The sequence below is a fragment of the Magallana gigas genome, chromosome 2 (genome assembly GCF_963853765.1).
Source record: "Magallana gigas chromosome 2, xbMagGiga1.1, whole genome shotgun sequence".
In the NCBI taxonomy this organism is placed as follows: Eukaryota; Metazoa; Mollusca; class Bivalvia; order Ostreida; family Ostreidae; genus Magallana; species Magallana gigas.
In genome coordinates this window covers 2,247,798-2,271,503 of record NC_088854.1, presented here as the reverse complement: position 1 = coordinate 2,271,503, position 23,706 = coordinate 2,247,798, and the positions used below count along the sequence as shown (strand labels likewise).

Sequence of the window (23,706 nt, the reverse complement as noted above, 5' to 3'; positions counted from 1 at the left end):
AATATATGAATTTTATTTATACATATGTTCTTCAAACGTAGATGAGGGGCTTTGTATTGAAATTGACGCGAGTCTTTCGTATTTTATTATCTCTCACAACTGGCAATATAGTTAATTTGATAAATAAATGGCCCAGGGCAAGATCGGAACGCAAAAAAATAGAAATAACAGAGGGCCGTAAAATTAATCTTGCCAAAACAATGTTGCATGAGATGAATTGTGTGGGTGCGCGCCTACCCCAAAGAGCATGTGTTGCAGAGTCAACCTTGACAACGTCGAACCGACAACCCGTGCTGATCGCCATTCAATAAATGTTGCAAACTCCATACTTTGTTTTCGAGCTCATTTGCTTCTTGCCTTGTCTTGAAGAATCCCCATCTACTGTCACCTGCTTCTGGACCCCGCCCCCTGCACGTGGGTGGATCGGGTGTCCCGGGTAATCACAGGGTACTATAGAAGGGTACTAATCACTCTGTCAGCTATTCTCAGTAATTCTATTCGGACCAAAGAAGAACGATCACGTTTGCTATTCCAGAACAACCCGTTTAATTATCATTAAGTCCTGCGCGAGGCTCCGACTCCTTTATAGGTCTTTGCCACCGCAGTTAATTTAGGATATGTATTTCGATGACAATGGAATTTTCGAGTTGTTTTTCAGGTCCCTTTGTCATTTCGTCGTCTGAGGCACTGCTTTGCATCGGAGAGAAATATCTTGGAAACTCTGAAAGAGCACCAAATTAATATGGAAACTATATATCATTTATAAAACGTCCCGCGCCGTGGGAAACGGGCAAATCGTGAAAAAACTGCCAACGAAATGATAGCTTAACGGCAGATGAGAACCCTTATTTTGCGAGACTAAAAGCCGATTTACGTACACAAACTTTGCATAGAATTGATATTGAATAACATCGTTAGTTCCTACTTATTAGGGCTGCTTTTCGGTCAGCCCCCAACCACCCCTTCCCACCTCTACCCGCCCCCTCCGCACCTAAACACACACAGGCGGGGACTGCTGAAAGGACACGCGTTTTTAAATATCAGCCTGGGTCAGAGTTAGGTCACTTTCAGCAGCATCACGCTGGCATCCTTTGAGGGGGGTAGTATTGTCTAGAGCTCAAATGGTAGATTATGTATATATACCTACAATGTACAAAACCACCGAATCACCGACAGACCACGCTTTCTTGCGCACTTTCTGGTGATAAGTAAGTACGGTGGAACGTAACAATCAGAGTCAATATACCAGATATTAAGGCAAAGTCACTATTCCTGTTATAACACATGAGTCAGTTAGTTCCTCTTATGATGTTAATACCATAGTCATGGTTTATTAGTACAAATGAGTACATGTATATCGGCGAGTAAGGGTCCTAGAATTTGATTGCGAAGACCCCCATCTCTGTATCAAGTTTTAATCGTTAATTCATCAGCTGAAGGCATTTTCATTAACTGCCAACAATACCACCACCGGCCGTTGGGTGTCGGACTTCATCGTCTACCCATAAATAACAATACATGTACTTCCGGTGCTTCATTTACATTAGAGATTTATCATCACAACAATCGCCATTGACTTATGGCAGAGTAACGGCCCCTAGGTATCATATGACCGGAAGCGAGGTCAGCCAGAGACCACTCTACTAGTCTTCAAAAATAGATTATCATTAATTTCATTTCTTGAATTAAAACGGAGGTATCCGATGATGATCGTATTAAAACTGATCTCTGTGAATTACCCAACACGTACAGGTATACGATCAGTGGCGATCATTGACCAAATTTACACACCGACCTCCAAACGATAACCGTTAATTTTGATTTTATATTCTCAGGTGAGAACGTTAAGCAAGCAATTGATTGGATCAGGATCTTGGACCTTCTAGATAGGAAATCACGAAAAATGACCCGAGGGTAAAAAATTCCTTGACATGGAAGTTAACATGGTTAAGTTGCAATCTGAAACAAGACTAGCAGAAAAAAAACAGTTCACAAAGTCAAACCTTCTGTCTGAATTCTGAGGCATGCTTAAACATCGCTAGCTATTATCTGACTTGTATTATCAAGTATGTATTATCACGTATGTGTAAGGGTTATAGAAACGCCGATTTGGTAAATGCAAAAGGAAATGATGTAGCACTAAACCACGGCTACGACAATTTGGCTTAGACCATCCACAGTTTGGCAAATCGTATTTTTGAAGAGATAGAAAATCGTGGTGTCAGCTCGGGTAGGCCTCGCCAATTAGAAAAACGATCACAGCGAGAAGATTGCTTAAACAGAATACATGATTATCACCGAAGTCCCGGCCGAGACATCAACCCTGCCCTCTCCCAAGTCTTTAACTTGTCGGAAACTATTTACGTTTTCTTCTCAGGGATAAATCATTCCCAAAAAAGTGTGATGATTGAAATGAAAATGATGGTATCTCTTTTTTGTCCAACGTGGGAACATACATATGCCCCATTGCGTTGTTTTGAGATAGGACACTTTTCTTCACAATACTTTTCTGATTCGATTTAGCGATTCTCGTCTGCATCCTCCACCGAGCGGATGGCCGCAGTTGTCCGAGGTCTAGGCTGTCTCTAATTACCCGCCCGTGGGGCACGAGTCCCGCAAACAACGAACCACAAAAGAAAATGCCTCGTAAAAGCTGGTGACCGTCGATTAATGACTTTCCACTATCGTGTACTGGTCAGTTTTTCAAGTCTTTAACAAAGTTTTCTTGATCGCTTAAGAAAATCGAGTGACATAAGGGGCAATCAAAGCTGTAGGGTCCCTTACACCCGCAAGGAAACGAATGACCCTTCAGTGTTTGAAGTTAATAGCAATCATGATGAGGTTGATAATTGTGTATTAACTCTACAAATCGATACTCAGACAACACCTGTTTTATTTCCACTCTTGAGGAGCCATTGAAATCAAAATGCGCTTTTATGCACTTTATACAATGGTATAAACAATAAAACAGTCTGTGAATTCCTGCTTACTTTGATAAAACAAAGCGCTCCAAAGAACAGATCGTGTGAAGAGCATCATGATTGGGACCAGCGATAAGGGCAAGGAATCACCGGGGGGGGGGCATGGGGCAGAGACCTTCCCGCCTACCATCCCTGTCAAAATACCTAAGTGATCGACGGCTAATCAGGTTTTAAAATTTTCGAAAACTGAAATAGTTTTTTTTTTTAGACTTATAGGCTCTTAGAACTGAGTACAAAACTTAATTAACAAGCATTCTGAGAGTATTGCATAAGCAATACACGTCCCCTACCGGTTTGTAGAAATTTGTGAAAACAATACACTGTTATGCGGAATATCATTTCTTACCGTCTGAACAGACCAACCCGATAACGAACCCGATTGTAATAATACATAAAACCCTGTCGATATAATTTACAACACAATGTTTGACACTATTTTACAGAACTTATTTGTTTGTTAGAAACAATAAAAGGAATGGTCCAAGAAATGCACGATATTATTACTGACAACATACTTTCCTCGTTTATCTGATACACACCGAGCCCGATAACGAACCCGAACATTAAAAAATTGGAATATAAAAAATTAATTTTCTTGAAAATATATCAACCAGACCCTACAAAAGTGTAAACTTGATCTGTAGTTTGAAATTTTGAAGCTGGTCAGCAAATTTCATATCATTCCTCAAACGCATAAAGAAAAAAGGTGTGGAAAACTGAAGTGGGACAGACGGACACACAGACAGACGGACTGACGGACGCAGAGGAAAGCTATAGTCCCCTCCGGTGAAAAGCGGTAGGGGACTAATAAAAAATGAATATTCTTCATCTATTCTGTTTATAGATATTTGTCAACGATACATGAGTTAGAGAAATTTCTTTGATGTAATCATACGCATCCGTATTGTATATTCTCGAATGACTTCTGAAGTAAACGAAACAATCAAAAGATTATTTTGATGTTTCTAATTTTATAATGATAGGGATAAAATGTTATTATCCTGACTATTTTTCTTCTAAAATTCCTCGAAAAAAATTTCCATACACGGTATGTAATACCGGGCAAGTCTCTGTAGACTACAGAAGTATCACATCTTATTTATCGTCCCTGTAATTGCTCCAGATAACTGGGATTTGAGCGATGAATACACTGAATTTGTTTCAATTCCATCAAAGACGGGCTTCTTCATAAAAAAAGTTTACACTGACGAAAATTTGAATTAATGTTTTAAAGCTTCTTAAACCCTTGGATGAGAAAAACGTTATCAGATTTCGGGAGAAGAAGTCGTCAAATTGTCCGCAACGAAGTCATACCGCTATCCATTGACAGCGGGGATAAAATGGCCACACCAGTAAGATTTTCTTACTTGCTTATGACTAGTTCATTAGGAGATTATATTTTACAAAACTGCTCTTGAAATTATGAATACCAACGGCCATCAATGCTTATACATGTACAATCTTTCTACACGAAAAAAAATAATATATAAGCTACAATACTTAGAACCATGACTTCAACCTTACTAAAAAAATCTTAAAAGTCAATGTCATCATTTTCAGTACCTCCAATGAATGTTTTAATTTGGCTAATTATGGGTTTTTTTAACAGTACTTTGAGACAAGCAGTGTTAATTGATTGTTTTTGTTATAATTAATAAAATTCATTGAATACGATCAGTTTTGATTTCTAATGAAATAAAACAAATTTTAAAAAATATTTTCAGACAGACCAGTTAGCTCGTCTTTGTTATATAGCTGGTCACGTGATTACCTAATTTTTGAAGAGTTACTTCTATAAATAGAATTGAATTTATTACTGGATATAAAAGTTATGAGGTATAGTATTTTGTGTTTAAATAATATTTTTGAATGAAAGGTTCAACCGTTTGAAAAAATTTAGAACAAACAAATATGTTGATATAAAGAATAAAGTAGTGAGTCGTTCTATACTCTCTTTCCTTTTATTCACAACATTTTATATCAAACAATGCACAACAATACAAGAACAAAGGAATACCATTCGAGCATTTTCTTGGCAGGTATAAAATAAAACACAAAAAATCTTTAAACAAACAACTTTTCTTTGGATTTTTTTTCTTTCGGAAAATTTCTCACATCTTCTGTTTTCTCAGAGATTTTACAATCAAACATATAATTATGTAGATTCTTTTCTCTTCTGTGATCCATTGAAGTCATACACAAAAAATCTTACAAGATTTCGCTGAGAGAAAGAACGTGTTTTCTTCTTCTTTTTAACTGATCGATCGCTGACTGTTTGAGTTCTTTTTCTGTTAAGTCGGGCTCTGACCCCCCATTATCTACTGTTTGTCGTTTATTCTCTCTCTTCAATATTTAATATAAGCCCTTTAAAGGCTTACATTTGATGATATAACAATTAGTGCCACACCTTATAATCATGAACAAATTTAAAGAAAATGTGTGTGAATAGATAAGACAGATTTTTTTTGACATTGGTTAAACTTCAATGGTTGAGATTTCTGGACTCCTGTCTACAGTCATTCAGACTTCCGGTCTCTTTCACAGCTAGCTCAGCGTCCGTCGGTTTGATATCAATGGTTGGTTTTTGGTCCACCCCTGTATCTGAGTCTGATCCGCTCCCCGATTTCTTGCCCTCACTGTGAGTCTTGACGTGTTTGGCAAGATGATCACTTCTCATGAATCTCTTGTTACAAACCGGGCAAGCAAACCTTTTCTCTCCCGTGTGAGTTCGTAAGTGACGTTGCAATTCGTCTGACCGCGTAAATCTTTTCCCGCAAAACAGCCAATTACAAACAAATGGTCGTTCCCCCGTATGCCAGCGTAGATGAGCTTTCAGATGAGAAGTTTTGCCGTAAACTTTTCCACATCCCGGAATATGACAACTATGAATATTTTTCTTCCGGAGATGCGCGGCAGCGGGTCCCAAGCGCTCCGCCTCGTGGCAGTTGGGACACTCACACGTGGCCCTTCCCGTGTATCGGCGCTGAGATCGGGGACTAGAAATTCCTGGCAAAGATGGTCGAGGCAAGAACGGTGAAACGCTAGCAGAAGTGAGATCATTTTGGCCCGGAATCATAGATTTGTATGAATCCTGTAGAATGGATTGTCCTGTTGATAATAAAGAAGAGGTATGCCCCAGCGTGTATTCAGAGGGAGGGTAACTGTGAGGTAACTGGGAATGGAGTCCCCCGGAATTGGTCGCGATGTCCGTGATCCAGTTTGAGGGAGAGGAGTGGATGTCCCACCAAGAGGAGGCAGTGCTGACTGACGGCGCCATTTCTGACTTTATACTGTGTGAACCGGAACCAGAAACACTGAACGGCCAGGACTCGTAGGGGTGGTTGGGCATTGTCGGGACCCGGGGGTACATGCCTCCTAAAGATTGAGGGGTCAGGGTCGACTCGTTGTGTATTTTCTGCAGCAGCGCTGTCTGGCCAGGATCAGACTGCGGCTGCGATGTCGCGGATTGGTAAAAAATGTCATTTCCACAAGTTCCGGAAGTTCCATGCAAGGTGGTAGCCCGTGACAATCCTATGGGTGACCCGGTTCCAAAATGAGAACTGTTCATTTTCTGAGCACCGAAAGATATCGGCGACGGCGCCTGCACCACACTGGACGATATTTTCTTCCATGGATGGAAGCCTTTACCAACAGCGGCCTCGGCCAAAGGTGGAGGACTCTTGTTGGTGATTTTGTTACATTGGGCCGCCAGCATCGCTAATGGTGTGCCAGAATACGTCACAATATCCTGAAAATATACAGATATATACAAGAGATTAACGTTAGAACTATACTACATGTATATAGCTAATGGGGTTCAAGCTTATGTCCCAAGAACCTACAACTACACACATATAACAGATTAACGACATAAGCTACCGGCGAACATTACTTAATTCTCGAAAATAAATCCCATTAACTCTTTATATTTGGCAACAGATGCAACATTGTTTTATTATCAAGAGTTTCTCCTTGAAGTCTTCCTCATTGTAACAAGACGTGAAATCACAATTGTTGCTTCTCGAGTATTCTAGGTTGCATTTTTAGGGTACAAAAATTTTAACTGAAAAGAAATCAGTCTTTAATTCTAGTATAAATTCTTACATCTGTTCTTTATCAATAAGTAATGACTAAGTATGTCAGATACTAATTATTCATTGACAGAAAGATCCTGAACATGCTTGTATATGATACACTCTGTAACATTATGTTTTAAAGCTAAACATTTTAATTTGTGTCGTACATGGTGGGCAATTGTCGCTGGGTTTTTTACACAAGCCCAGTTTTTGAGTGCATGAATGAAGCCCCGGTCGCCCCCCGCACCTCTTGCGGTAGATGTCGTATTGATCTTCTTTGATAAGTTACTGCAATCATAAATCACTGTGAAGTGAAGCGGAAATGTTCTTCATCCATGCATAAAAACAGTGGATGCTTGATACATTTGTCGACCTGATGAAATAACCGTCATTTCTGGCTGAAAGCGTCAGATTGTGGCCTGGTCGCTGTCTCACTGGCAGAGTGGGGGTAAGAAGCTGGAGGGGGGGGGGGGGTACTTAGGTTGGGTATAATGCTTGTTTATAAAAGTTTATTCGTAATTACGCCGTATTTCGGATTTTAAGGAAATCAACACGTGGTCGATAAATTATAACGGTTTTAATGTAAAAACAAGTTCCTCTTTTACATTTAAGATTAAAATAAAATTTAAAATGTAAAGAATTTAACATTTTAAACAATTTTAAATGATTATTTAACTTTTCTTTATAAATTCATTTTATTAAGCATAGCTCATTCTGTGAAATAACAGGTAATAAAGACACGAGTGTCTGTCTACAATCAAGTTTTGATTTGTTTCATTGGCACTATCTGAAATTTGCATGCTGGGTAGATTTGAGGAAATGCCGTAGTAAATTTCGGTCCTCACAATGGGTGGACGTTCATAGCTGTGCAGCCAGATTGCAACATTTTTTTGCAAATTGAGATTTCGCCCTTTTTATTAAAATAAATTGCAATTAATCTCTTTTTTCCCTAATGGAAGTGGGGCGAATGGCGATCAAACGTAATAAATTAGGATTATCAAGCGTCTTTAAGAATCTGATTGTGTCTGCTTCAGGATCCGCGGTGTTCGAGGCGAGGTGTCCACCATACGGAAATTATTGGAAAGATCGATAGATCAAATCTTTGAATTTCAATCTTGGATTTTAAAAAGCGTGCAGCGGCGCTAATCGACCTTACTGTGCCGGAACGGATAATTTATCGCTGCATACCTCATAATTAGAGGGCGCTGATGTGTGTCCACCATCTGTTGAATTTTAAGAAGTTAATCTTCTAACGTTTCATATTATTTTAAAATGCAACAAAAAATAATAATATACCGTTCAATAATGAAGATTTAAGACCCAGTGTCCATATATTAAAACGGCAATATGAAGTACAAAATTCGGAAAGGTCCCATTAGTTTCTTTCATAATTTTTTCATTAATAAAGCGAAGCATAATCGCGATCTTGTGTGGAAACCTCGCCTGATTTGGAGGTCGGGTATAATAGGGTCCCTATGAACTCGGGGACCCCGATTGTTTTTTGGAGATGGTGGCGAATTCATTCGGCCTGATTACTTTATCACCTTCCTACCTACGACTAATTTTTCAGCTTCCACCCAGTTCAAAGAGTCGGGACCGTCCCGGCCCTGTGATCAGTGGCCGAGGTCCCCAGAGTCACGGAATACGTACACGCTAAGTGTCTCAGGTGTGTTTTCAGCTTGTCGGATTTAGTTACCGTCACCTGTCAGGGTTTTAGAAACCCTTGATTTACACAAATTCCCAAAAAAAAATTTTTTAATGAAAGCAAAATTGTTCTTTTTTTTTTTTTAAATTGGATTATGTTCAATTTTTTTTTTTAAATTGGATTATGTTTTATCATGGTTATCAGAATAAACGTATTCTATATACTGATATAAGTGTTTTTCAGTTAATACGTTCCCTTATTTGTAGATGTCACTGCATTATTTCATTTGGTCTTGCTTTATATCTATTTTGTACTTTTTTTTAAATAGAATTTAAAATTTGAAACATTATAAAAAAAAAGGCAATCTTTTAAACAAAACCTTCAAAAGAAAAACATTAATCTATCATGGGAGAAACTATATATGAATAATAATTTATCTATTTTGGAAAAAAAATTATGTTTTACAGTGTATTTAAACTGGTATCAATAGATCAATGCATTTAAAAGTATATAAAATCGTAAAGAACATGAAATTATATAGATACTGAACTAGAATCAATCCTAACCCGATATAATTGATATTTTAGTCTACATCACAGGGAGAAGCTTGTATTGAGTGTTGCAGTGAATGGTTTCTACTTGTGATGGTGTGTGTTCTCTGTACAGTATTTTACAATGACAGTTGTGCAATGTTTTATAACATTTTTAGAAAATATATTCGTAAATTGTACGAACTTGCTTCTGATCCTACTGTATATGTTTTATTTGTTTCATTTTCCTTTTAAATTTGTTAAATAAACATGATCCAAGAATGTTTGGTTATTAAATGAATAACCCCCCACGATTTACAAATTACAAGTTAAAAATGTATCTATTATTTGTTTAAAAATGGAAAGAAAGAATTTAAAAAGAATCCGATTTTTACCACCGAATGACAAAACAGGATCAAATAATACCTCGTTGTGGGGAAAATTTAGATACTGTATGTTTGTGACATTGATAGGCAGAAGCGGAGATTAGTATAAATACACCGTCAATGAATGAATACAGAACAGATTATACAACAAGGAGTAATTCGTTGATTTCTACAGCGTTAATTCCTCGCCTTACCGGATGTGAAGACGGTAACGCTCGCTACGGACTCATTAATTTGTCGAATATCAAACATTTATTTCAGCGCAAAGTACATCGTGTAGAGCGGTTGTACTGAAACATTAGACTGTTCCCTAAACTATACCAACACTATCTCCAGCAGGAAGGGATAATATCGTATTGTTCCTGATATTTCAAAGCGTTGGGTATAGCATGAATTGCTTGTGTTTTGAAGTTACGCAACGAGTCATTGACGTGATGCTTGTCGTGTTCTCTGCATCTGCTAACACATATCAATATTATTTTACTTTCTGTATTTATTCTTTTATTAACGCATTAAGATAAAGTGTTCTTAATCACACACAGCAACTGCTTTAAATTTATTTGTGGTTTTTTTTTTCTGCGAGAGAATATCAAGTAAATGAAGATAATAAATGAAGATAGAACGATGGAATATTAGGCCCCACTCTAATTCATTGAGGCACGGTTTATTTCAAGCCTCGCTATTAAATTATTGTTCATTGCAATATCATGAGCTATAAAATGGTCGCCAAAAATAATTAAAAGGGGACAAGTATTTACTTTTTACAAATGGAAGGAGACGAAACAATAAAGGAGCAATCTAACTAAATTCTTCCACAGATTTATGGCAGCTCGGGTCTCAGTAATGCCATTTTTCCTATTTCCACGGGGAAATGTCAATTTCATTAGATCTGTCAAGGACTTGGCTATTTCATTACCGATATTGAATGCTGATTCAGAGTCAAACGCTTTACGGCATGCCTGAAGTTTTGCAGTTTATATGCAAAAAGAAACTAATTTCTAGTTTTAATAAATGAAAGTTTTTCATCAAATTTATTATCTTAATATACTAGAAAAAAAAACAGAAATAGAACGGAAGAACTACTTACTAGAAAAGAAATTCAGTTCTATTGTAGATTCCATCTGTTCCTATCATTTTTTTTTCTTCTTTCAGATTTAGCGCAGATTTTTGTAATTACCATATTGTTTTATCTGTGAAGAATGTTAATTTTTAAAATGCTTAGCGCTCAATGCGTTTCCATTTTGTTAATTAAATAATCGTATTTGTGGATTTTAGAGCCAGAGAATCTCTCTTCTCCCCATTGAGAGAGGGAGGGACCCCACTCTACCAACATTATTGTACCGACAAAAATAACAACTTACCCCCGATCCACCCGGTGTCATAATATTTCAATGGCCGCCTATGTTTGCATTCTTTGCCAGCAAAATACTGTTTCTTTAAAGTGTTTACCACTCCATCGGCCAAGGGTTCTCCTGCGAGCAAATCCCGGCACCGCCCCCTCTCCCTCAGCGCTGCATCTCGTGAACTTGAATAAGTGTGAGCCAATCAAATACTCGCTAAATGCGACACCGCACAGGAATCTTTTCACAGCATGGCTCTGTAGGCCCGCCTCTCTTGATAAATCAGATAATGCTAATTCCGCTGAAATCACAAATACTCCTTAACATTGCTAAAAGATTTTTACGACTTCACACAAACGGGGAAACAATGTTAAAATTATATTTTATAAAATGATTCATTTTACTGTTTGAATTAATTTTCATTTTATTACGAAGATCACATAAAAACTATGTACATGCACTTTTCTTTCTATATATACCATTCAGTTTAAACCGATCTAATTTTATCTGAGCAGGCATTTGTTATTATTAAACACAAATTTCACAAAATATTTTATTTTATTTTTTCATCTTGGCAGCTCATGGTAATCAATAGTTTCAGCGACACAAAATCCAATTTATAAAATACATAAACCGCTGTTTTTGACTCGCTCAAGAGCAAACATTTCCTGAAGTATTCTGTCCCTGTTTTATTATAAAACGTGCTTGTCGAGTTGTGAAATCGATTAAAAAACCGGGTAAGTAAATATAAAGTTGAAGGCATGAGGGCACTACAAATAGCTATTGACTTACACACAGTACGCCAAAAAATAAGATCAAACCCTGCCTGTTTGTCCTGAAAACGAATAGTTGTGTAGACCCCTAGCGGGTATAAGTTTGATGAGTGTACATTGTTTTAATTATATATTGTCAGTCCAAAAACTGCTATGTGTGCAGAGTTCGTCAGCAGGTGGGGGTACATCCAATACTTCAGATTGAAAACGGGGCCTTTTTTCTTCTTGAAAGAAAATTTCTCTTACTTTGAAAAATCCTCAAAATTCGAGCAAATTCTCTATATTTTACATTTAAGATGTTTACAAGAAATATTGCTTTTGAATTCACTTTCAAATATAAAAAGTATTGTAAATATTTAACTGGGGGAAAATGCACTGCAAACACGAAAAGTTGTCTTTTGTATTTATACTCAAAATTGAACTTACATAAAAAAAAAATTAAAATTATGAATTGGATACATATTGATGCGAAAATTTTAAATTATTTAATTCAATTAAGGTTGTCATAATAGTGGTAAAAGATTTCTGTTCTTTGCGCTATTTCCGGGACTCTCTCACCGATATTCTGCCAAGAATCGACTTTACTTCCGAGCAGACACTGAGATCGAAAAAGCTGTAATTTCGTTCGATAAGATGTATTATTTGCGTTCTAGAAAAAGAATGGAGGAGTGCCGAACAACCCCTAGGTTGGGTTGGGCGTGCGAGGGTTTTAACTTTCGATCAGAAAAGTCATTTGATTTCTGTGTATTCAGCAGTTATTAAGGGAAAATAAAAGTGCCAATGTTTAGCCATTTCAGTTCAACTATTTTGAAGATATTAATGTTTATTTTCTTCATTGATCGATGTGTGTCATAATTTCGTAAATTTTCACAAAAATGATTAAAAAAACAAAAATATTATCGTTTCAAAGTGAGAAATAATTTATTAAATTTTCAACGGTAGGAACAAAATTTTCTAAAAAATATTTTCAATGGTTTTAAGTTGAGGTACATGTAATACAAAATGAAAGACGATTAGAGATGTGAAATACTTGACTGTAGAGGGATCTTAGACTCAAGGGTTGTCTGAGGGGTGAAGCACATGATGGATGGGTGTTCTTAGGTCGACCCCCAGGAGGGCCAAGGCGGACCTGGGTCTGAAAGAATAACCGTAATCCTGTCTGATTACATAAAAAAGGTGTAGACGAGTGAGGATCTGTGACCCTCGTCCCGAGAAGTGTGTGGAGACAGATTACGTCCGTATGTGACCACTCTGTATATTTACATATTACACGCGGGGTTTACTGAACCTGAATGCGGTGTTAGACTTGTAGACTGTAAAGTGCACGAGGGTATAGCTCATTTAAATCGAATTTAACGTAGATGCCTGGGTCTTCTTTTATTCTGTATGGAAAAATTAAATTGAAATTGGTGTACTTTAAAATGCCAATTTATTTATCTGGAAATTTTAAATTAAACTATGCATTTATCAATCTTAGCTTGACGATGTAGTTTTATTTATAAAACACAATGGATTTCACGAATTGCATATTGTCAAATTACAAATGAATAATGATTCTTAACGAACAAGCAAAAACTGTAAGAAAGAAGAGAATTGAATTGATTTTTATATTTATTTGCCATTTAGAATTATTACTTAAAAATAAATAAAACCAAATTTAATCAATGTTTCCATATTGTTACTGAGTGTTCTTATGTAAATAAATATATTATAAATATTTAGATAGATTATGGTGTACATACAACATATATAAAGGCAGTATGACCTGGAAATGGAAACGTTTAGCGTAAACGATCCAATTATCTTCCTTGATGGCAGATTTTGAGACCCTGTAGAGTTAATTGTATATCCCTCGGGTCAGTTTCAAAATTTGTTTTCTTTGTCCATAACACGATCACAAATCACCAGAAAACTATCATGAGCGGGCCATAAATGGACTAAATGGAGTGCCGTATACTTTATTTGGAGGGCTCTAGCACTTAGGGCGTTGTGGATGTACTATAACTGACCGGGGAAGTACTTTGGAAAAAAAAAAACAGAGGGAACATTACCGAGATTTACGTCTGAAATGGACGTCAAGGTGACACCACCTGAATGGGGAAATTTGTTACGGACGAAGATTATCTGTAGAAATTAGTTTAAACAATATTTATTCATATTGACATGTGTGCAATTTACATTCATGATACCAGTACAAAAACTAATGTATCGATACAAAACCGGGGAGTTGATGACCGATGAGAAATCGTTTTATGATATATAACATTCATGCACATTTTATGATGGAACGAAAAGGTATTGAGATTTTTAAGAAAATCACTCAATGTGAATTGCTTTTGCTTAATTATAACTTATTTTTATCTTTTGATATTTCAATTTTAAAAAATAATGGACTTTTCGTATTCAACATATTTCATCTTTGACAAAAATGAATGGGTTACGACACTCATCTTTCTTCAGTGGCAAAAGAATTATCAATGATATATATTTGTGTTTTTTAAATCATGATGAAACGTTTTTAATATTATGATATACCAAATGCCTACTGTGAAACTGTTCAGAGTTTGGGCTAGTTAATTATGTCACAGAGTAAAAACAAAACATATCCAATTTAGAAAAAAAATTCAAGTAACAGAATTTATTAATTTGGTTAATCTTGTGAAAATGAATTCATTTAAAACTTTCAAAATGAGATTGAAAGAGTCATGGGGTTTGAGTATATTCTATTTTTTTTTAAATATGAACACAACTTGGTCTCAACGTAAAGCTGCTAGTTTTTTATGCACACTAAAACAGAAATATCAACAATATTTACAACAGATCTAGATATTTGAAATAAATGTTAGAAAATGTAGAATTATACTTACATACGTTTTTAAAGTATAGTATTTCAAGAAATTAATTCAATTTTATTCCACCGATTAAGGGCCCTCAAGGGGCAACAGAATGATGGTAACAAAAATCCGGTTATAACTTGCAATTATACTAGTACTGTGGACTAATTTAATCATGTAAAGAGCATAATTAAAATTATATTATATGTTGAATATCAATATAACAATATTAGTATAAATTATTTTTTGATCGGAAATCAGAAATGTTTAATATAAAATTTTAATAATAGGGAATTTTTTCCCCCAAGAAGCAAACAATTGATACGGGCTCCAAAAATTACATTACATGTATTTTAGTTATAAGATTTTCTGATAATTGAATGAAGCTAATCAGCAGCTCTCGTACTTCAATTCTATCTCATTAATCATCCTAAAGAAAAGAGCAACTTCATGAAAATATTAAATTTTATTTGAAAAAATTGGACCTTTAGATAATTGCGTCTTCATACAATTCTGTTACAATCCGAGCAAATGAAGGCCGAGTTAATATCTGTTAATTTTCTATTGTCGCTGCTGTAAGTAGCATGTAGAGGTACGGTCGGATGTTCCTCTTTAAGCCGGTGTTTCTTGATTAGATAGAGAAATCTTCCATTAATTGCACGCTTTCCTCGTCAGTGTCAATTTCTCCGCGAGTTAATGCTTCCGATTACGGGATTGAACCCCAGTTGATGAAGAAACTGAATTGTCGTCGGCGAAATTATGGGTAATTTTATAAAATTGACGTACGACTGGAACAAACAACTTGCAACGTTGTCCAACATGGCCTTCCTGACCTCGCGCGACATCTGGCTCCCATCACTCTATTTCTATTTCGTTATTTCCATGCAACTTCTTTTTTTTTAAGGACTAATATTTTGTGCTGCAAACATTTTTTTATTAAGCTTTCTGCTATTTGCCTTTTGAACATTATATTTCCTATCAATTTATCCGCAAGTACAAGTAGATTTGGAAATATCTATTCATCAGTAGTTACATTTCAATATTTATATTACATAGAGTTTTAAATATGTTTTTTTTTATATGTTGTTAGAATAAATTGTTGAATAGAAAACGCTTTGATTTCTTCCGAGAAGGAAACTTAATATAATAGAATTATTGAATGAATTTAACACAATTTCATTTAACAAAAGCTCTTCCAAATCAATTGACAATTAATTTAACAATCTGTAAGCAACGCCTTGTTTTCATTTTCCTGCGTGTTATGACCGCTAGGTGTCGTTGTAAGGATCACGTGATTTACAGTCGTAAGATGAAGTAAGATTCTTTTAATTGGATTCTTGGCTGAAACTTCTCTATTTCGGCGTAATCATGGCCGCCGTTACACGATGAAAATGAAACGCACGCTTCGCCGTCAAACTAACGCATGTCAAGGAAACGCCAGGAACTACAATTATAGCCCGCCAAAACGAAACGCAGGGATTGCTTGATGGCCTGATTTGACGTCTAAATATACGTTTTTGGTTCGGATTTTACGCCTTTCTACCATCTCACTCTCGTTAAGACAGTAATCGAGTGCTTCCAAAATGGATTCTGGACTAAAACAGGCCATAAATTACCGCAATTACCCGCTATTGACTCGAATTAACTTCAATCTAGAGATTAATATATGAATTGTCATCCTGCTGTTTTGGGAGATGATCTTAATTCTGATCAATGAGCAGAGATTGGGAGGCTGGAAATGGTGCACAACTTTGCTCCCTGTTTTTGATTGTTTTTGAAAAATATGTATGAAATAAAGAAATAACAGACATTCAATTCAAAACTTCTTAATTTTCCTACAAGCTCTTTTCAAAACTTTTCTTGTGAAATTTAGAAATTAGACCCAAAGCCTGATAGTTTAAAATGATTAATAGGAAAAACTCTTTCTTTATGCAGGCGATGAGTCACCCTGTGTAGTAAGTAAATAGAACGTTGACACTTTTAGTATCGAGTTTTTGTGTGCACACACAATGAATTCATCTTCTTTTATTAAACTCAAAACAGCGATTTGTTCGTCATAGACAAATCTTTTAGGTCTGTGTGGTTGTTTCTTCTGCGCTATTTTATTTTATTTAAACAGAAGAAAAGTATGGAATAATGCACAATTAAAGAGTTAAAATATGTTGTGGATATTTCTTCTCAGAGAGGTGTCAAAATAAACCCGAGCAGGGAGCTCAGCAAGGGGTGAGAACCCGGGCGACATGGATAAAAATGAGCTGTTGTCTTTAAGAAATACAATTGAAAGAGAAAAGATGTTTGGATAAAAGATGGTTGGTACATCTTGTATCAACAAGCAGGGGTGACCGATGGGCGGTCATTCTTGCGCCTTTGACGTTCTAATCCGGGTCATCTCATTGTCGTCTGCCGGCCAGAGGTGTCGTCTGCAGTGTTAATGCCATTCAGCTCTAAATCAGATAGTCCAAAATTTAGTCAGATTGGTCCACAATTACAATTGTGGGCAATTTAGTTTTTAAAAGAAATTTTCTCCCCATCGATAAAAAAGTATACAATTAGCTAATTTTCTCTATTAATAACAATGTAATGCTAATGTCAAAATGAACCAAGTCATTTTATTTTCACTTAAACTTACTTTACTGAATGACAAAACGTCTTTTGTCGAATTAATTTTTTTAAATCGTTAACCTGTATATACACGTTGTAATTTAAACAACAGAAAAGACCAGTCAAACACCATTAATGTAGTATGCTATGTACTTATTATTATATACTAAGTATTTGTGTCGTAGGTACTACGTCACGCGTCGCCTGTGGTCGAGCGTCCGGCGACTTTATCTCCAGAAACTGTTTGATATACTAATTTAATGGCTTATCTACTAAGGCAATCTTGAATACATAAAGGCAACAATAAAACTGGACATTTTCTGCTATTAGATCATTACTTTATCGCCCATTGAAAAATACTGGGAGTCATTTTATGCGGTAGGGTTAACTGATTTATTTGAGATTTGCTCATAAATTGCTGGTTTATAATGGTATATCGCACCTACCCATCGAGCCGGGCTATGTAAACGTGAAATTCGGTTTCAATTGAAATTGACACTTTCATTCCTAATCCATCAGGTATTAAAAGTGATACATACGGATAAATTCAATGGGGTTTCTTTTCCCCCGAAGGAAATGTCAGATGTGAAAAAGATAAGCATCAATAGTGCGACAAGATAATGATGAAAATTTTAATGGAAAGGCTGAAGTTTCTTCACGGCCGACAATCAAATTAAAAATAAAATCTACAAGAAAACGTTTATATCTGCTAAAGATCTGGAAAAAAGGAGAAAACTGATAGTCGGACAAATTGTATTTCTTTATCAGTCACCATCTCCCTCACAGGTGTGCTAAATTACCTTTTATTTTAATAGCGCAGAATGCCCATCAATTCTATTCCTGGGTTTTATTCAGAATTCACGTTGACCCTTCGTTTAAAGAAATTCGAGAAAAACTTTTTTTTCTTGGTGTAAGATATCTGAATCTTACTCATCGGTGAAACTGCTATACTGAAAAAAGTTAGGAGTGAAATATGTCATTGGGCACTCGTCAAATTGTTTGTGATTCACTGCCTTTTAACTTTTCATTTTTTCGTAAATATACATTTGCTAAAAAATGCTATACTTTAAAAAGAAAAAGGAATGATTAGATTGAAATTAACAGGGTTTTTTTTACGCCAGAAACTTAAACTAAACGAATAAAACTCCATATTTCAAATTTCAAGTTTTTCAAATTTATATCTTTTAAATTATTCATAAAGTTTAGCAGCAGTTTTTTTTCCTTGTCATAGAAAATTAACATGTCAAAAATCAGAATTTATGAAGATCTAAATATTTTATCTTCATCAATGGTTTCGCGTTACATAATTCAAAATAAAGCCGGTATGTCGTAAAATTATGCCGTAAAAGGGAAACGGATGAAAAGGACATTGTTACTCTTTCAAAATCACGTGAAAGGCTTGTCACCCATAGACAAATTTTGCAAAAAGAAATGCATGAAATAGGATAACCTCTGAGGAAATCGAGGTTTATCGCTGCTACGTCCAGGCCATTATGTATACACAATCGGCAAGATTCCTCGCGTGGATTTTAACACCTTGGTTTTGAGCAGAGCTTGGGGGAAGGTATGTGCAAAGGCGAAGAAATCACTGCGCATGTCAATGCAAATCAAAAGAGTTGACTTGTCAACCCCTACAAGGAATGGCGAGAGCAGGCGTCGCTCGTACCACGGGATACATTCAATCTAAATTGAAAATAATATTCCGACTTCAAAGTTAGTGGTAGCTGTGATGCGTCTCACATCTTCTCAATGGTGGGGGAGTCTAATTAAGGTCATTACTACTGAATTACATGTACAGTCTCACCCTGGCTCTTGTATTTCGCGACGAAAATTTGTCACAGTTAGATTCAACAAAACAAACAAATAAGACGGCGTTGAATTTCAATGACATTAAAAGATGGGCCCAGGGGTGATCTCTCGGCTGGATACACGATAATTCAGCGCCATTTTTTATTGAATTCTTCCTTTTTTATTTTTGCGGGCAAGTGTCTGAAAAGGTTCCCCATTATACGGATATCGTTTCACACTTCAACAGAGTCCTCGTTCCGAGGGATTAAAAATGAAAGCACAGCGCAAGTGATGGATGAATGTTCTTTTCGGACAATTCATTTGTTCCGCTGATTTCTGTGTTACGTATGTGTCTTATCACTGTTAGAACATAGGGGTAAATCGCGAGGTGTTCCTAACGATCGTTATCTGGCGAGTTACGTCCCCTTGGTGACAGGGGCATGGTTTCTTTACTGATTGATAGTCTTGCTTCGGCTCCGATTGTGGGAAAAAGCGACGTCTGGGGGCTTACGTGGAAGAATGCAATTCCAGGAAATGGAAACCCATGTAAACAGTCTTCACACCCTTGAAACAATAAAAGAGTAAATGCATATATATTGTTTTTAATATTCGAAATGATAATCTTCTAAATGTTTCATCCTATGAGATTTCACTATTTTGAGATCTGCATGTGTATTACCCCCAATTCCTCAGCCCTGATTTGTCAGGCTATAAAAGATAAACCATATCAGTGCTGACTTGTGGTTTCCTGAAAATATTATCCTAAATCACCCGTGACATCGGAAACATGCTCAGAGAATCGAATAATTTTAAACTTCAAACGTATATTTTTCAAGAAAAACTCCCGTCTGCCTATAAATATATATCCAGAACGTGTAATCGCCTAAACTAGTTTCCATCTTGAGTTTCATTTTGATGCCAGTCCAATACATCATTTAGTATTTAACATTCCTAAGGGCATCCCGAACAGATTAAAGTTTTGCCAGACTTTTAAAAGAATGGTCATAAATAAGTTGATATAGAATCCTTTTCTTTTCTTTGTATTTCTTTTGAAAATAAAGTTCTTTCAGATAATTGTTACGACTCGATGTATCTTCAACATAAAGGTAAAGAGGCCATAATAGAAATTCAAGCGGAATTTTTATGGTCCCACAGGTGTTCAGAAAGGAAAGAGTTAATAAAATTTGACTGCGATATTTGGTCATAGTAATCTTTTTCGAAGCATTTCAACATCATCTGCATAAAAAAATTGCACACAGGTTTGGGAAATGATGATCTTGGGATTTTTTTTTTATCACGTAGTAGTATCTCTTTTTAAAGAGCTACAAAAATAAATATCAATTTATTTTCAAAAACAAATTAAAAACTTATTTAATAAATGAAAGGAATAAGTCATTTATGCTCAGAATGTTGTTAATTTTGATTTTTATCGACTGAAATAAGTATCTTAAAAAGAAAAGAACAGAAAAAGACATTGTGAAATTGCAAGCAACAAGCATAAGTTTGTTTCTTATAAACCAACTGTTGCAAACAACCATTCAGCTAAACAACCATTCAGCCAAACAAACAATCAAACAAACAAACAAACAAACAAACAAACACACAGACCAGGAGAACCTAAAGTAGCCAGCATTCAGCCGACACACGGTGCCGGCCGGGGTCTATGGAGGGTCCACCATGGAGTTCACAGAAGGTGCTAAATTCAGGGTCGTCAAGGAATTTATCCAATCAAGCCCAGGAATACACTGTATCCACTCCATAATTCAATAAAAGGAGAGTGCCTTACAGTTAATGAAGCGTGGAGAAAATGGCTACCGTGGAGGTAAAAATCTACTAAAAAAGAAAAATCGTCAATACACGACCGATAAAAATCCGGATTGAAGTTTTAAAGCGTATTTTATACGGTGATCCCGTGACAAATTTATGTAGATCGTTACCGATTTATAAGATGACAAGCTGAAGCGTAAAATTCCTGGTTAAGGCCATCGTTTGCTACATAGCTGGAGATTGGGGAAGCAGAAGGGTGCGCTGTATGAAATGACAATAAACTGACCCAGAGCAACACCTCGTCTTCCATAATTCTATATCAAAACATTCCAATTTAATACAACACATGTCTTGTATACATCTATGTGTTTTACATGACGAGAATATTTCTTTGAAGTCTTTGATAAAAAACATGAATTTTATTCATGTGAGTTCCTATTGGATATATGGATAGAAAATTAGACCATTTGGCTCGTTTTGTCGCTTCCATGTTTGAAGAGTTTAAAGTGTAACAAAATATGTTTTAGATGGCGCTCAGTATTAATGAATCAAACACGACCTCTATTTCATCATGGAAGCTTCAAATACCGCATTCCTGTCCAGAGTTATTCTTTGATTTTCATAATATTTTCCTGTTCTACAAAGAAATAAAGAGCTCCAATACTGGCTATTTTCCTTGGCAACACCAGTACTGTGATGTGTTTTTCGTGCAGTGACAAAGCCATTTGCAAGGATGAAGCAGACGGTGGTGACGTCATCACAGTTTCACAGTAGCCATTATTCTTTCTTAGAAAGTTGGCATCAAGGATACTATAAACGTGGTAAATGTGTTACTTAATTGTTTTCTTCCTCTGAAGATTAGCGATTAGCTTTCATTAGGGATTATAGCAGACATGCAAAACAAAAGAGATTTTTTTTTCTCAAAAGACAAACTTTGATTGGTTTGCTTTGCTTCTACCACAAAAAGTGCAGGGAAATTATCCTGGCTTTCTCATTATCTATATTTTATCTTCACTGGAGACGAATATATTACAGACTTCACAAATTAAAGAAAACTCGTGTCCTTCTAAGCTTATGTTTGCATGATATATTTCGGTTAATAAAACTGTTCGCTGTTACATCAAACACCAGCGAGGGAGACATTTTACACTTAAGCTCGTGGAAATAAATATATAACGATCCTTTAGATATGTTTATAACTTCTTGGCTATTAAAAATGGTGGAAGAGAGAAGCCTTGGCATCCAATGTTTATTAAATATATGGTGATGTTTGTAATCCGAATCAGTATATAGGCTCACTCAAAAACCCGAAGACTGCATCAAAGGTGTAGTCACTCCAGCGGGATGTGTGGTATCTTTTACGAAATGCGCGCACTGGTTTCTAAATTCATCTAAGTGAAATAATTGCTTAATAACCAAACTAACTTCAAAGTTAAAAGACTGGATTGTAAATTTAAATTTGGCTCATCAAACTGACGGGACCCTTTTTCCTATCCAAGATTGAGTTTCAGAACCCCGGTTCAAATGCCTGTATGTTGTATACCATTAGCCCTCTCTCCGCAGACAAACTAGATCTAATGTATATAAATTGTAAATTGAGGGAACATTACACTCTTGTTGGTCTTCATCCTGGCGGGTTTGGATGCAACCAGATAATCCAGATTAATAAATCAGTTAACATCCAGATTTCATTTTTTTTTCATTTTGTCTAGCGCTTATCCGTAGAAAATAATATCTATTTTTTTTTTATCAGAAGCATTATATGGCCGTGTTCAATGTAATTTAAAATTGTGATAATTACAATAAAATGACATGCAATGAAAGTGATCAAAATATATATTAAATTTAATCTTTTTTATAAACTATATAAAGACCTTGGTCTATAGGTTTTTTAATGGATGGATGATATATATTTAAAAACAGACCATTGTAAATAGATGTAAAAATAAACAACAAATTGACATAAAAGCAATCATTTACTTACACTAGGACAAACAGTCTAAAAAGTAAATAAATGATTTTTAAAAGAGTATCAACTTTCAATCGTGTAATATAAAAGGGCTTTCAAGTGAAAAAAGAAAAGAGAGTCTTTTAACTCATATGTAATAGCAATCTGTTGTAGCTATTAAAGTCATACCTACTAAACTGTAGCCCGATAGGAGTGGATCAAGTTTCTGCCGTACACCGGTCCTAACCGTTCCCTTGTTGTAATTTGTTGTTGTGCTGGAGATCCACAGTCTCCTGTTTAAGTGTCGGCCTTACTTTTTATTACTTACATGAACATAAAGATGGTTAAACCTGATGAATATTTACGTTGGTGTGGATACTCCAATAAAGCCGAGATTTAGTTACACCGGCTCACTAGAAACATGAAGCTATCAAATGGGTTTTATGATTTCATTTGGCGTTTACGGGTTCGATAGGTCTCTTGTGAAGTCATATAATGTTTATGAAATTTCAAAAGATGCTAAATACAAGAACAAATGTGCATATCAACTGTAATACCACTAGCATAAATTTTATAACGAAAAGTGTATTGTCATTCTACTCATCACCATCATCATAGTTATCACATCATCATCATCATCATCATCATCATCATCATCACTAATAGATACATCTTCACCAGATTCATCATCATCATCGTAATCATCATTAGATTTATCATCAGATTTATCATTAAATTAATTTAAGTATGAAATTGAGAACTAATACTGTAAATACCTGTTTTGTTGTTCTTTTGATTTTTTTTTTCTTTACTTATGTCGTATTTCCTATCTATTTATGAACTGGGGTCTCCTGCAAGTAAAACACCCACCTCTGTACTTAACTATGTTCATTGTTTACTCTGATAAGCTGCAAAGCTTAAAGAAGATAAAGAATAAATGGAATCATCATCAGTGTAAAGCCTGAAAACAATACTTAATCGTTAAATTGATGGCCTCTTCAAACAGAAAGATGTCGTGATTGCGTCATGTTATCATC

General features: G+C 35.7%; 1 protein-coding gene across 1 annotated transcript; it reads right to left on the bottom strand.

Moving 5' to 3' along the window:
* Positions 1-4,895: 4,895 nt before the first annotated feature.
* Positions 4,896-11,148, bottom strand: LOC105345436 (transcription factor Sp9). The gene is made up of 2 exons (XM_011453561.4): positions 10,980-11,148; positions 4,896-6,729 (listed from the first exon to the last, which is right to left on the bottom strand). Exons 1-2 carry the CDS (start codon positions 10,998-11,000, stop codon positions 5,464-5,466), a joined length of 1,287 nt encoding a protein of 428 aa, XP_011451863.2. The 5' UTR covers positions 11,001-11,148; the 3' UTR covers positions 4,896-5,463.
* Positions 11,149-23,706: the final 12,558 nt, after the last annotated feature.

Bases quoted from the DNA above. Each gene is read 5' to 3' on its own strand.
- LOC105345436 (XM_011453561.4), bottom strand. From the start codon at position 11,000: ATGACACCGGGTGGATCGGGG. The intron at 6,730-10,979 runs GTAAGTTGTTAT...GTATATTTTCAG, and splicing joins TGACACCGGGTGGATCGGGG to GATATTGTGACGTATTCTGG.